General features: G+C 39.6%; 2 protein-coding genes across 11 annotated transcripts in view; one reads left to right on the top strand and one right to left on the bottom strand.

The window, feature by feature from the left end:
• Positions 1-15,311, bottom strand: part of LOC122540695 (potassium-transporting ATPase alpha chain 2-like) — a 118,556-nt gene that overhangs the window by 43,607 nt on the left and 59,638 nt on the right. Inside the window, exons 22-23 of one of the 8 annotated variants that reach the window (XR_006309383.1) lie at positions 14,098-14,188; positions 13,296-13,770 (exon numbers count right to left, since the gene is read on the bottom strand). The exons of 6 other annotated variants lie outside the window; for them this stretch is intronic. Coding sequence is in view for 1 of the 2 variants with exons in the window: in XM_043676800.1 (XP_043532735.1) it covers positions 13,742-13,770 (29 nt within the window). In the remaining variant the exon portion in view is untranslated. Of the gene's footprint in view, positions 1-13,295; positions 13,771-14,097; positions 14,189-15,311 lie in introns of those variants that run through there. One more of the 8 variants, XM_043676800.1, reaches the window with a different exon arrangement.
• Positions 326-12,926, top strand: LOC122540698 (uncharacterized protein CXorf65 homolog). 3 transcript variants are annotated; one of them, XM_043676807.1, is made up of 6 exons: positions 334-1,679; positions 3,474-3,560; positions 7,723-7,839; positions 9,250-9,324; positions 11,139-11,246; positions 12,642-12,926. In XM_043676807.1, exons 1-6 carry the CDS (start codon positions 1,655-1,657, stop codon positions 12,692-12,694), a joined length of 465 nt encoding a protein of 154 aa, XP_043532742.1. In that variant the 5' UTR covers positions 334-1,654; the 3' UTR covers positions 12,695-12,926. The 3 variants fall into 3 exon arrangements, with proteins under 3 accessions (XP_043532743.1, XP_043532742.1, XP_043532745.1); XM_043676808.1 differs by lacking the exon at positions 9,250-9,324 and having other exon boundaries at positions 326-1,679; XM_043676810.1 differs by lacking the exon at positions 3,474-3,560 and having other exon boundaries at positions 337-1,679.

Here is a 15,311-nt window from a genome sequence, read left to right as displayed (position 1 = left end):
CTTATGAATAATAAAACAAAGAACTGTGGATTAGATTAGATTACTTTACAGTGTGGAAACAGGCCCTTCGGCCCAACAAGTCCACACCGACCCGCCGAAGCGCAACCCACCCATACATTTGCCCCTTACCTAACACTATGGGCAATTTAGCATGGCCAATTCACCTAACCTGCACATTTTTGGACTGTGGAAGGAAACCGGAGCACCCGGAGGAAACTCACGCAGACACTGGGAGAACGTGCAAACTCCACACAGTCAGTCCCCTGAGGCAGGAACTGAACCCGGGTCTCTGGCGCTGTGAGGCAGCAGTGCTAACCACTGTGCCACCGTGCTGAAGCTCTGGAACAAAAATGAAAATTGCTGGAGAAGCTCAGCAGGTCTGGCTACTTCTCCATAGAGAAAGCGTAGTTAACATTTTTAGTCCAGTTGCTCTGCTTCTTGGATAGCATTCTAAAAGTTCACGCCGTCTATACAATGTTTGATTTTGCAGAGTTGTTCTCTTTCAGATTAAAAGTCAAACTGAGGCTCTATTTTGAGAGAATGGCACTATTTTGAAGCAAAATAGGGGAGTTATCCCTTTTATGCTGGATAATAATTATCCTTGAATCAACATTCATAAATAGATTCTCTGATCACTATTCCATTGCTGTTTGAGAGACCCTGTCGAGTGTATATATTGGCTGGCACATTTCAGTCACAATGCTTTAATAAGTAATTAATTGGCTGTTGAGCACTGAGAGATGGTTGTGAAAACTGCTATATAAGATGCAGATCTTTTTGAAAAGAAGGCCTGTTTGGAGAGACTGCTTTTCTGAGTGAAATCAAATTAATTACTCAGTGCACTGCAGAGGTCTAGCAGTTTGCAAGTGAAATGAGCCAACTGTGTAACAAACAAATTGTGAGAAACAACTCCCGAACAATCCAGTGGAATCAAACATTGTACTGGCAATTCACGCACTGCATTCAGTGTGCCAACCACCTGGGATTTTAATCCTCATGTCTCATTGTATTTCAGTAATATTCTGTGGGCTTTATTATGTCCAATTGGAAAGGTGAACAGGTCCTTTATTGAAAAGCGCATCCAAAATAAAGCATTCCCTTCGGTATGACACTTAAGCACATTCAAGTATTGGAATGGATCTTCGAGAACCCTGATTCAGTAGTGCTACAAATTGGCCTAAGCTGAAAAATGTAGGTCAGTGATTGGATAATAAATCATGTTTATTTAATAAATAATTAAATAAAGTTAAGTTCTACCCAAGCCAAGGAACAGAACAGCATGTTCCTCATACTCATAATATATTGTAAATGACCTTTTAACAAAACATAATAAAAGCACTGAGGATTAGATTGGCAGATGAAAGCCACTCAACTATGACCCTTATTCTGCATTCCTTCTGAAAAGTATCTAATAAATATTTGAGCCACTGCTTGTTAATAATTAACTATATACTGCATTTATCTTACTCATTGAGCACATTTCCTCAGCTGAATCATTAATTTATTTACTTGCTTCAGGATGGGAGTGAACCAAGACATGCCCAGTCTTGCATTCCTGTTGTTAAATGAATGTTCCAATGATCATCTGAAGAACTTTTAACTGTTGAAGCTTCAGAATCGTGTTAGCATTTTACTGCTGCGATTGAAACCCCTCATGTTCATTACAGTATTATATGGAGGTAAGTGTGAGAATACTTATCAACAGTTGAACTAATTGCCCAATTCCCTGAATCTTTTATTACAGCTGCAGAATCCTGTATTACTAAACCTGCTTGTATGTGGTAAGAGTTAACAGTCAGATTTCAGTTTCACTCAGTGACACTCTGGGCAGAATGTTCAAAAAATTAAAATTATAATATCTCATCCAACTACAATGGATGTTTCATTCAGGATCAGGTTTTAAAAGACTTGTTGTAGCAGAAATAGTTGTAGTCATTGTTAGTTATCTTTCAACTTAAGGATAATGTCTATTTAGAAACATGAGTTTCAGCAATGTGTCTGCATATGACTGAACAGATCAATTCTGAAATTGAAGATCTTGGTGCTCATCTGATAATTGGTCTGCAACGGTGACACGGTGGCTCAGTGGTTAGTACTGCTGGCTCACAGTGCCAGGGACCCAGATTCGATTTTACCCTTGAGTGACTATCTGTGTATAGTTTGCACATTCCCCCATGTCTTTGTGGGTTTCCTCCGGGTGCTCCAGTTTCATCCCACAGTCCAAAGGTGTGCAGGTTATGTGGATCGGTCATGCTAAATTGCCCATAGTGTCCAAGGATGTATCAGCTAGGTGGATTATCAGGCCATTGGATCTGGGAGGGATGCTGTTCGGAAGGGCAGTGAGAACTGCTTCCTGCTTCCGCGATTCTATGGTCGCGGAATGCAGGATTTCTTTCTGGACACAGATAGACAGAAACCTTTGCATGACTTTTTTTGTTGGAAGCTGATATTTGACTGATTTATAAACAAGAAATTAACCATTTTATGCCCTCACATAATTAAACTGTAATTGTATGGTGCCATTATAGAAATATGTTTAATTTAAAGCTGCTTGCATTCTGAAACACTTGTAACAATGGTAAATGCGGCCAACATGAAGGGACAATGTTTCACCCAGTGGATGAGCACAAATGCTCCTTGTGGAGACACAAAAGGGGTTAAAAAGGTGTAAGAGAAGGATTTGTGACTATTTTTCTTGCACTCCTTTTCATCTGAACCTACTGAGTAACATTTCAAAATGGTATAATACATGCTCATACAAATTTGAATGGAGTAAATAGGAAGGAATTATTTCCACCAGTCATGGAATCCAAAGCAACAGGGGCAACCTTGAAATTAGAGCTGGATTATTCAGAAGGAATCGTGATCAAGGAGTAATTTTTCACACAAAGGAAAGGGAACTAAAAATCTTGACCTGCTTCACCTGTTAACTCGACAGTCGCTGAGGCTTGGTCAATCAGAAATATTTTGATTTTTGTTTGGCAACCAAATGAAGGGCTAAGGAACCATGGTAAGTAAACGTAACTAAGATGCTGATTAACTATCATCAGGTTCATAGGGCTGAATGGCCTCCTCCTATCCCTAAAATCTGCAATGGCTAGTTTTCCTTACAAAACAAGACAGACTTAGTGGATATCAGTATAAATAGGAGATAAAGGTTTTACATTATTGGGATCACATCAGAGTTTTCATTTCTATGTGCTTATTTTTGGGTCCTGTGCATTTTTACATGCATAGTGCCAATATCTGACTGTGTAGATATCCATGATTGAGTATCTTCCTATGAGGAATGAATGGGAATGGCCAACGGTGGTCAAGATCAATGAAAGTTAGGGAGAAGTTAAACACTTAACGAATATATTCTATCTGATTATGAAGTGGTTAAATCCTCCGATTTGTATTAATTGATTTTCCAAGGTACATGTAAGGAATAAAAAATATCCTATGGCCTTTTATGTATATGTTGACTGCAGATAATGAACATGCCCTTTTCAATATATTCTGTAAAATTCCGGTTTTGCTGGACTGTATCAAACAGAACTGCCACCGTGAGATCAAAGGTAAGAGCTACCTCAAAGTTTCCACTTTTCATGCTGTCATTGTCACCAAAAGAAAAATATTCCCTAGTTACCGATAGTAAGCAGCTCTATTTGTAGTGAATGTGCTGATTAGCCCTCATTAAGCCCTGTCCTCTGACCTCTATGTGACCCACTAATTTTAATACATACCCATCGCATGATACATTTACATCAAATTTATTATGATTTTCTTCACACACTCTATAGTGGGTGGCAGAACTTTAAAACTCTTAAAAGTACTCTGGGACAAAGGATTTGTGAAGGCTTCTGCCAGTGACTCTGGATGGTGAACACTCAATCTAATGAATTCAGGAGGTGCAAATTAGATGTTCATGTGGAAACAAAATGAGGCTTAGAAGGAAAGTCTGTCATGACCATTTTTCATGTTATCTTGAGCTGAAAATCTTTTTTGAATGAACAAGTGATTAAAATATAAAAATGATGGTAGGAACATTCGTTGCAGTATATAATGTGATTATCCCCAGGGATTCTCCCACATGTGTAATGTATCTTTGGTAGAAAAACTACAAAAACCTTGGGACAATGATGAAGATGCAACATGAGACTTCATACATGCCAAGGAGCATAAGCAGCATACGAAAGGTGGGGATAAACAATCCCACAATCAGTGGATCAGTTCACAGTTCTACACATTCGGTTGTGAATGTTGTTGGACAATTAAACAACTAACAGGAGATGGAAGTTCCACAAGTATCCCCATCCTCAACAATGAGGGAATCCAGTGTATATTACAAGAGGTCAGGCTGAAGTATTTGTATCCATGTTCAGCTACAAATGCCAAATAGATGATCCATCTCGGCCCTCTTCAGAGGTTCCCATCTCCACAGATGTCAGTCTTCAACCACTTCAATTCACTCCACTTGATATCAAGAAATGGCTGAAGACATTGGATACTGCAAAGGCTATGGTCTCTGGGACCCTTTTTGTTTGTTATAAATGATATAGATTAAAGTGTGCAGACAATGTTAAGCAAATTTGCAGATGACACCAAGATTGGTAGAGTGGTTAATAGCGAAGATGGTTGTAGGTTACAGGAATATATAGATGGGTTGGTCAGATGGTCAGACCAGTGGTAGATGGCATTAACCCTGATGAGTATGAGGTGGTGCATTGTGGAAGATGAACCAAGATGAGGGAGTATTTAATGAATGGGAAGTAATTGGGTTGCTAAGAAGAAGAGAAGGATCTTGGGAAATATTCACAGATCCCTGAAATCAACAGAGCAAGTGAATAGGATAGTTAAGAAGGCATATGGGACACTTGCTTTCATCAGTCATGGCACAGAGCATAAGAGCAAGGAGGTAATGTTAGAGTTACACAGAACATTGGTGAGGCCACAGCTGGAGTATTATGTGCACTTCTGGTTACCTCACTATAGGAAGGATACAATAGCATCAAAGGGGGTACAGAGGAGGTTCACCAGGATGTTGGCTGATGTGGAGAAATTGAGCTATTAGAAGAGACTATAGGCTTAGATTGTTCTCTTTAGGACAGAGAAGGTTTAAGGGGACATGATTGAAGTGTATGAAATTATGAGGGGTGTGGACAGGGTGAACAGAGAGCAGCTATTCCCTTTGGGTGAGTGGTCAATCATAAGAGGGCATAGTTTCAGGATCAATGACAGAAGATTCAGATGAGATTTGGGGGAAAAAAAATCTACATCAGATGGTGGGAATCTGGAACACATTGTCTGTGAAGGTAGTGGAGGCCAGAAATCTTACAACCTTTTAAAAAAAATTGGATGAGCATTTGAAATATTATAGCATTCAAGGATACAGGACAAGTGGGAAATTGGGATTAGTGCACCTTTAGTACAGTTATGACAGTGCAGACCTGATGGGCCTTTTCTGCATTTTATGAGCCTGTGAATATCTGGCAATAATATTGAAGACATGTTCCAGAAGGCTACCTGATGGAGGGCATCCCCAGTGTAAAGATGGCACTTTATCTCCACAGGACTATGTATTGATCACACTTACCAATATTGCCATAGATGATCTCAGCCACACCAAGCAGAATGGTGAGGATGAGCACAAGTAGATATATCCTTCTAGCTGCATCACTTGCCAGGCTGTTCCAGTACAATTACAATGCTGGCGTCTACCCCACAAAATATAGGACAAGCTCGACTTGGCTAATTACCGACATTTTAGTCAACTCTCAGTCAATAGTAAAGTCATGAAAGGTGTTATTAACAGTGCTATCAGACTTGGGCTAAGAAGTGGCAAATAAAATGCACGTAAGTGCACCTTCAACAAGAGAGAAGCTAACTATTGTATCTTGATTTTCAATGGCATTACAATCACTGAATCCCACAGGATTAACATCCAACAGACCAGTCAGATAAATACTGTGGCTACACAGGTCATAGATTAGGAATGCTGCATTGAGTAACCCACCTCCTACTTCTCCAAATTTATCCCTCATATGCAAGGCACTAGTCATGAGACTGCTATGATACTCTCCACTTGCCTGAATTATTGCAACTGAAAAATGTGTTGCTGGAAAAGCGCAGCAGGTCAGGCAGCATGCAAGGAGCAGGAGAATCAATGTTTTGGGCATAAGCCCTTCTTCAGATTGCTTTTCCAGCAACACATTTTTCAGCTCTGATCTCCAGCATCTGCAGTCCTCACTTTCTCCTAGTTGAATTATTGGAACTCTGACAACACTCACGCAATCTCAATCTTGGGTATGCCTAATACTGGTCTTGGCACACTGTCTTGCATTCTTCATTGAAATGGTTTTAATGATAGTGGTAGAGTGGGGGTTGCAGGGCTATGAGATTGCAGATTGTGGTTGGATGTAATTCTACTGCTACTGATGGCCCACACCTCTCATGGGTTTCCAGTCTTGAATTGCTTGATTTGTTCTAAGTCTGTCCAATTTAGGACAGTAGTAGCACCACACAACCTGATGGAGGGCATCCCCAGTGTGAAGACGGCATTTATTGCCACAGGACTATTTAGTGATCACACTTACTGATACTGCCATGGATGATTTCAGACACTTATATTGCCATGGATGATCTCAGCCACACCAAGTAGAATGGTGAGGATGAAGACAAGTAGATATATCCCTCTTGCTGACGACCCCACCACCTTCCACCGACCTCATTTACTTACTGTCGGATCAGCAGCTCAATTAGGCCTGGTGCTAGCAAGCCACTCTCGGTGATGAACATTAAATTTCTCTAACCAGAGTACATTCTGTGCCTAGGCAACCTACAGTGCTTCCTCCAAGTGCTGTATAACATTGTGGAAGATCTGATTCAACAGTAAAGGATGGTAGTAACCAGAAGGTTTCCTTTCCTATGTTTGACCTGGTATCATGAAACTCAGTGTCCTGAATCAATGTTGATAATTCCCAGGGCATCTCCCTCCAAACTATATACCACCGCACCTCTGTTGAGTCTGTCCTGCTGGTGGTTCAGAACATTCTCTAGTATAAGATAAAGGTAAAGTCACCATAGTCTTACCATTCTATTAGAGAGAGAGACTAGTGATGCTTTACCCTGAGGTTCACCATGCCTTAGACAAAGAGTTGAGGAGGAGAGTCCTTCTTGGTGACCTCAGCTTGTACAAGAATTGAACCATACTGTTATGGTAGTGTCCAGACACTAAGGTACAATTACTTTTGAACATGAATGTGTCTGGTTGTCACTTGACTGTCTGAGTGACAGTTCTCCAAATGTAGGTGGGCTTGCAAGGTCAATAGAACTCCTTTTAGTGTCACCATTCCCAGTGCACAGATCAGGTGGCCCACCCAGTTTTATTCTTTACAGAGTGTAGAAACTCCAATATAACTGAGTGGATTACTTGACCATCTCAGAAGATAGTGAAGAATCAAGCACTTTTCTTGTGCATCTGGAATCACGTTTAGTTCAGACCAGGTAAGGATGTAGATTTCCTTCCCTCAAGGATATTAATGAACTAGTTGGGTTTTCATGATAATTGGTAGTGGTCATATCGTTGCCAATACGCTAGATTTGTGAGCATAATGTGTTAACTATTTTTCAATAATTTTTCTGCATTGTTTAAATCCAGTATAAAAGAAGTTGAAAAGACAGAGGAGTTGATATTGGGATTTTACAACTTTTTTTATTCTGATTTGATCTGCACTTCAGCTGAGATTGATCTAGCAGATGAGAGTGGACAAGTGAAGAATTTATTGCAAAACCAACATTGCTACGCTTCTGACATCCTGGCTGAACGAGCAGTTTATATTCTTCTTGGTGTGAACAGTAAGTAAATTCCACTAAAGAAATAGGCTAGGTAATTACACACAGGTCAGTTGAAAAGGAGAAATGTTCAAAGGTGTAGTAATGGGTAAGGTGAATACTTTGAATTAAGTTTGTTCATTTAAATCTGAACATTTAACAGTGTTCTTTGAGGTACTCCTGTTTTACTGAGAGTGCTGTGAAAGGTTTTACATATTTTTAAAGCATGAAAACCATAGCAAACTTCGGGTATTGGTGAAACATTAACACCTGTTCACAAGTAACATTAGTTATAGAGTTTTACAGCAAAGCAAGGCTAAAAATGACGAATAGTAGAATTTCAGTCAGTCTCAATTCCTGGAAGGAAAACTCAAGGATTCTATTAATCTGTAATGTAACCCTGATAACTAGTACAAAAGTGACACTTGGAAATATCGAAAATAGGAGCAGAAATACACCATTCAACTCTTTGAACCTGCTCCACCATTCAATACAATTGTTCCTGATCATCTAATTCATACCACATGCCTGCTTTCTCTGATATCCTCTGATCCTATTCCATATATGGACTATATCTAACTTATTCCTGAAAACTCTCAACATTTTGGCCTCAGCCACATTCAGTGATAGAATTCCACAGGCTCACAACACTCAAGATGAATAAGGTTTTCCTCCTTTGTCCTAAATTGTCAAGCCAATATCATTAGACTGTGACTCCAGTTCTGGGCTCCCTGATCATTGGAACATCCTTCCTACGTTTACCCTGTTAGAATTTTATAGGTTTCTATTGGATCCCTCCATGCGTCTCCTAAGTTCCAGTGAATATGGTACTAACTGATCCCGTTTCTGTTCGTACATTAGTGCAGCCATCCCAGGGATCAGTTGTGTAAACCTACTTTGCTCCCTCCCTCCAAACCCAGATATCCGTTCTCTGATAAAGAGATAAAAATTGTACAAAACACTCTAGTGTAGTCTCCCTTTGCAGTTGCAGGGACACCCTTGGTCTTGTACTTAAATCCTCTCGCAATGAAGGCCTGCTGTTCCTGCATGCTTACTCTCAGTGACTGGTATACCAGGACACCAAGGTTGCGTTGCACCTCCCCTCTTTCCCAATCTATCTCCACTCAGATAATAATCTGCCTTCCTGTTTTTGCAACCAAAGTGGATAACCGCACAATTATCCACTCAATCAATTTTGTCTCAATCACACTGAAGCATCTCTGCATCCTCCTCACAGCTCACCCTGCTGCCAAGGACCTCTGTAATCAATGAGCAAGACAATTTTACCCTCTGAAGTGAAGGAGAAAAGCAAACGAGGCAACAAAGCAATAATTGTTGGGTTATGAAAGGAAGGGTGGTTTAAAAATCACAATAACTGCTTTGAGCATTGGAAAAGTGTTTTTTGCTCTGAATGTGCATTTTTGTATCTTCTAGAACCAAGCAGGGCATCAACCCCTGTGTACATACCACTACTGAACAATGATAATATAGTCAATTCCAAATTCCTAGGTAGGTCAAAATATTTGTGTTCATTCCTTTCATTAAAAAAGTGGCTCTACTCATCGGTGTATAGAATGAGAATTAATGGAACAATCATACTGTAGCATGTTGTCTTTCAGCTGGTGTTTACAAAATGCCATTTAAGTTGCAACTCAAAGGCAGTGGGGATGTTCTTTAGGTGGCCTAATGTTACACATGGGTTAGGCTGTTTCATCAGACAGTGATCCTCAAGTTGCCAAGGCAGGATATCAGGCACGGTGATCTGCTGAAGCCCCTGGAAGGCCAAAGGAAGCAAAAAAGCTCTTTCAGTGACTTGAGTGGAGAGGGTGGGGATGGGGGCGGAGGGAGGGTGCATTGGCACTGGGGAGGTTTTAAGGGAGATAGTTGGAGGGTGATGAGCAATTTCCTCCCTGGCACATCCCAGAGTCTGGTTTGATAGTAGTGTGGATACCTGGCAGCAATTCATTTGCTACCAACTTCTTTCAGAAACAAGTAAGGAAACAGGTAGGGTATTATAATTAAAGTCAGTGCAAAAACCAATGAAACTACATTTTTTAAAAAAAAAGAGATTTCAATGCTCACATTATAAAATTAGTTTTGAAGATTAAGAAAAAAGTTATTTCAGTGTTGCAGAAGGAGATTATTTAGCCCAGCAGGTTTGCACTGGCCTGTTAAATGAGCATTGTTATCTTGTGCCAATCTCCTTTTTTCCAACACTCTTGCACATTATTATCATCTAAATAATCATCTACGTTGAATGCTTCAATTCAATCTTCCTCTGCCATACTTAGAGGTAATGCATTCCAACCCTAACTATTCGCTGAGTAAAAGCCATCACTCACTTTATCCTTGCTGCATTTGTAGATCACTAAATATATTCCTTCTTATGAATGGAAACAGTTTTCTCTGTCTACTCTATCTAACTCGCTCATGTTTCCTCCTAGCTGCCTTTTCTCCAAGGAGAGCAGTCCTGACTTTTTCAGTATGTTTGATAAACGTTAGTCATGACAGGTCTTGCCCTAAATTAAGGATTCAAAATTCAAATAATTATTTGTGAAAAAAACATTGCATTTAATTCATGTTTTCAGACATCCTATGGACATAAAAAACATTAACAGGTGATTTTGAAACATTGTCCCGTTGTGTATTGTTTGGCCAATTTGATCATTGTGGGATTCTGCAAACAGCAATGACCAGAATTTTTTTGTAATGTTGCTTTAGTGAAAAATAGTGAATAGGAATCATGCAGCACAAAATCAGGTTCTTTCTCAAAACCTTGCAAGTTTTTTAAACCTGTTAGGCTATAACCTGATGTGATTTTTAACTGTTTAAATTGGAGATCTAGTTCCCTTTTAAAAAGGTCTATCTCCAAAACCATTCCAGATCACAATAAATAAGTAAAATAATGCTTTGTTGTCGCTTCTTCCCTGATGATTTTGCCAGAATTATTATTTCTCTTTGCTGGTAAGAGACATTCTTGCCAACTTTTCACTAATGACTGTCAAAACTTTGCAGAATTTTGAACACCTCTATTAAATATCCCAATAATCTTCTCTCTGCTCAAAGGGACTCTAGTGAAGTTCTCCTTCAGCAAGTGGCTTGAAATCAATGAGTGACCAACCATATGAAAATCAGTTCCAAAATCACTGATGTCTCCAATAAATGGCAGAGATGACAAAGTCTATCTTATTTAAAATATGTCATCCTCAGCTGGCATTTGGTAGAACTGTGTTTCACCACAATTGATAGGTCTCATAATAAAAGCAAAATAAAGAGATTGATTGCAGATGCAAATCATTTTCTTTGTATTCTTTATCTTACAGCTAAACTTGGAGCTCGACTAGATTCTCTAAGTCAACCCCAAGGAAAAGTAAAGAAGATCCACAAAAATTCTGCATCACCATCTCCCTCACGCTCATCCACCACAGATGGTGAGAAATCTTTCTAACCGCAATAATCCCAGTTCAAACTAAACAAATTAGTCAAAGTAGCCCCTGTTTAAAGCACATTTTTAATATTCATTAATAGGTACATTAGGGACATTCCTCAATAGTGCTGCCAACACTTTGAGTTCATTTACATCTTCGCTTGTTCCCCTGCTGACTCTCTCCTCACCTTTCCTTTCCCAAGCATTTTTCTCACAGTGAGAATTTGGGAAAGGAGACTGTTGAAGAGAAATGATGAATGATTTAGTAGACTTAGTAAGAGCAAATTTTAGGTTCTAATTATGTTCAAGGTTTTTGATTTTAATTACAGGTCAGGTACGTAACCAAAACTGATTGGACATATTTTCTGATGAAAAAGTAATTTGGTACATCTGAAGTTCTAAATGTGGGATAATTGTAATGTTCCTGTTGGCTGTGCTCTGGCCATGTTCAGATGATCAAGGACTGTACTAAATCTAGTTTAATTGTTCACATATTTCTAGCTTGCAGAACTTGCTTCCTGCAGCCTGCTGATTTTAAAAATGTGTTGCTGGAAAAGCGCAGCAGGTCAGGCAGCATCAAAGGAGCAGGAGAATCGACGTTTCGGGCATAAGCCCTTCTTCAGCCCTGAAGAAGGGCTTATGCCCGAAACGTCGATTCTCTTGCTCCTTTGATGCTGCCTGACCTGCTGTGCTTTTCCAGCAACACATTTTTAAGCTCTGATCTCCAGCATCTGCAGTCCTCACTTTCTCCCGCCTGCTGATTTTGCCTAGATTGTCACAGTGGCCACTTTTTTTTTCACAAAGTAATTGATTGGGTGTTAAATAGTTTAGGAAGCCCAAGGATATCTCAAATGCGTAGAGTCTAAAACGAAGAGATTTTTTTCTAAAAAAAAAAATTAGCAATAGCTCCTTCTCATTCAGCATAAATTGTCCGACTTGGAAAAGTCTACTATTTGAACCAAGGAAATGGTGCAGCTGATCGTACTTGCTAAGATTTCAGTATCTCCCAAACTGCTTTGCAGCAAGCAATTTCTGAACAGCAAGGTGCCACAAAAAACAATCAAGGTTTAGATTGTGATTCAGATTAAATGTCAGTCAGTTTAGCTGAAGAACTCCCTTGCACTTTGAATAGAGCCTTGTAATCTTTTATGTCTACCTGATTGGGCCTGGTTTTGGTGTCATAACCTTATTCAAACATACTTCCTGCAATCCTTAGAAGCAGCACATCAAGCTCTAATACAGAATTAAGTCTAACATTTGAAACCTAGAAGTTGACTGTTGAGTAAATAAGCAATTAATTATGGCCAAGTATGATTTATATTCAGCCTTATTGTTTTACAGCAGCTTTATGTTATTGTCGCCTGTCAGGTGGTAATGCTGTTCATATTTTGTCTGTCAGGTAAACAGAACACTTCACCACATGGAAAATGTAAAAATACCTCAACACCTTAATCAGGAGAGCTCTGAGCGTGAAGCACACTCATCGCAATTACTGAAGTTGCATTAATTGCATATCATGATCATTGAAACTATTTTCTGGTCACAAACTTTCTGAAACTGTGGTTTTTCCAGTTTTTCTGCAAGACTAGGAATGGAAATTAATAAGGCACATCAACTTATTTTTTTCTTTTCATAACTCATTTACTTGGAGCAGGAATAAAGATCATTTAAAATAAAATTTTAATAGTTTATTGGACAAGTTCGTATTTCTAACCTCCTTAGCTATTGTTCTTCTTTGCTTATAAGCAGAAGATTTTATTTCACCATAGGGGTGGCACAGTGGTTAGCACTGCTGCCTCACAGCGCCAGAGACCCGGGTTCAATTCCCGTCTCAGGCGACTCTCTGTGTGGAGTTTGCACATTCTCCCCGTGTCTGCGTGGGTTTCCTCCAGGTGCTCCGGTTTTCTCCCACAATCCAAAAATGTGCAGGTTAGGTGAATTGGCCATGCTAAATTGCCTGTAGTGTTAGGTGAAGGGGTAAATGTAGGGGAATGGGTCTGGGTGGATTGCGCTTCGGCAGGTCGGTGTGGACTTGTTGGGCCAAAGGGCCTGTTTCCACACTGAAAGTAATCTAATCTAATAAAATACATGGTAGAAAAAGCGCAATACATTTTTTTTGTTTTCTATTGATTTAATAAGGTGCTGACATTATTTAATTAGAAATTCATTTGTGCAAACTGCAAGAGCCTGGGATATAATTATATAATCATTTTTTCAAAACTAGGCGCAAACCTAAGTTGCTTCTAGAGAACTAGTAGAGTGAAGTAACCAGCAAACAGAAAAATTGCCATTTTCAAAATTATTGCTCCCCAACATTAGTTATATAGAAGCAAACCACGATGAAGAGAAAATTGCAATGAGGTTTTAACACAGAGCAAAGTAATGATTCTTCCCTCCTTGCTGATGCTGGCTAGACTCGCTATCTTCTCCAGTCTCGTGGGCACTTGACAACTTCAGTCCAGTAGTGAAGGGGTCACATATAGTTTCACAAGATGACTGTCAATAGTACATATTTTTGTCCCACCAACCTGTCACAAACACATTGTCCTATTAATATTTAAAATTATTCCATACTTATCATGATTTTGTCATTAGTATTCTGTAATAATGGATAAAGCCATGACATGTCCAGTAAAGTATGCATTCACTCACCACTTTCAATTTACATTTCTTGCCAGAATTTGTCATGCCTTTTTCAAAATGTGTATGGTAACTCATACAAAGTTTTATTTTGTATCCCTGAGACAGATTTTACTGTGTAATGTTACTTGTTAAAAAAAAAGTCATGTCCTGAAAGTCCCCATTTCAGCTTGTGGAAATAGCAAACACTAATTGTTGTGTGATGGATCCCTTACCACAATTCATCATGGTATAAAATTCATCAGGCATCCTCTTTCTTGTTCTTGCTTTAAGCAATATGTAGTTCCTTTTTATAGATTGTAGCAACTATGGACAAAGTATGTTGGAATGATAAGCATTGTTAATGAAAGACTCAATATTAGGTGTTACTTCAAGGTCCAAATTGTTCTTTTGCCTATGACATCATAGAAGGCAGTGCTTTCCTCAGCATTAACCCTATCAGATTCTTACAGCTCTTTAGAGGATGATCATCAGATTATAAACTTTAGCAAGGAGGTGATTTCATGGGTTCACATTACTGTTGTATTATGATACTATCTGCACTGGTCATTAATTTCGTTCCAAATAAAATGGTGACCAGGAAATTGGTCATATCATAAGCTGTCTTTCCCAACAAGTATTTAACTGCTGTTAGAACCAGACCAGAGGCCTGTGATCAATGGAGTGCCACAAGGATCGGTGCTGGGTCCTCTACATTTTGTCATTTACATAAATGATTTGGAGCATAAGAGATACAGTTAGTAAATTTGCAGATGACACCAAAATTGGAGGTGTAATGGACAGCGAAGAGGGTTACCTCAGATTACAACAGGATCTGGACCAGATGGGCCAATAGGCTGAGAAGTGGCAGATGGANNNGGCGTTTGGTATGCTTTCCTTTATTGGTCAGAATATTGAGTACTGGAGTTGGGAGGTCATGTTGCGGCTATACAGGACATTGGTTAGGCCACTGTTGGAAAATTGCGTACAATTCTGGTCTCCTTCTTATCGGAAAAATGTTGTGAAACTTGAAAGGGTTCAGTAAAGATTTACAAGGATGTTGCCAGGGTTGGAGGATTTGAGCTATAGGGAGAGGCTGAACAAGCTGGGGCTGTTTTCCCTGGAGCATTGGAGGCTGAGGGGTGACTTTATAGAGGTTTACAAAAGGGGCATGGATAGCATAAATAGACAAAGTCTTTTCCCTGGGGTCGGGGAGTCCAGAACTAGAGGGCATAGGTTTAGGGTGAGAGGGGAAAGATATAAAAGAGACCTGAGGGGCAACATTTTCACACAGAGTGTGGTATGTGTATGGAATTAGCTGCCAGAGAAAGTGATGGTGGCTGATTCAATTGCAACTTTTAGGAGGCATTTGGATGGGTATATGAATAGGAAGGTTCTGGAGGGATATGGGCCGGGTGCTGGCAGGTGGGACTAGATTGGGTTGGGGTAT

The sequence above is a fragment of the Chiloscyllium plagiosum genome, chromosome 35 (genome assembly GCF_004010195.1).
Source record: "Chiloscyllium plagiosum isolate BGI_BamShark_2017 chromosome 35, ASM401019v2, whole genome shotgun sequence".
NCBI lineage: Eukaryota > Metazoa > Chordata > Chondrichthyes > Orectolobiformes > Hemiscylliidae > Chiloscyllium > Chiloscyllium plagiosum.
This window is presented reverse-complemented; position numbering and strand designations above follow the sequence as displayed.

What these genes read in the sequence shown, in the direction of transcription:
- LOC122540698 (XM_043676807.1), top strand. Translation starts at nt 1,655, where the DNA reads ATGTTCATTACAGTATTATATGGAG. An exon ending in CATTACAGTATTATATGGAG is followed by an intron (nt 1,680 to 3,473) that starts GTAAGTGTGAGA and finishes TGTTGACTGCAG; the next exon opens with ATAATGAACATGCCCTTTTC. An exon ending in CTGCCACCGTGAGATCAAAG is followed by an intron (nt 3,561 to 7,722) that starts GTAAGAGCTACC and finishes TCTGCACTTCAG; the next exon opens with CTGAGATTGATCTAGCAGAT.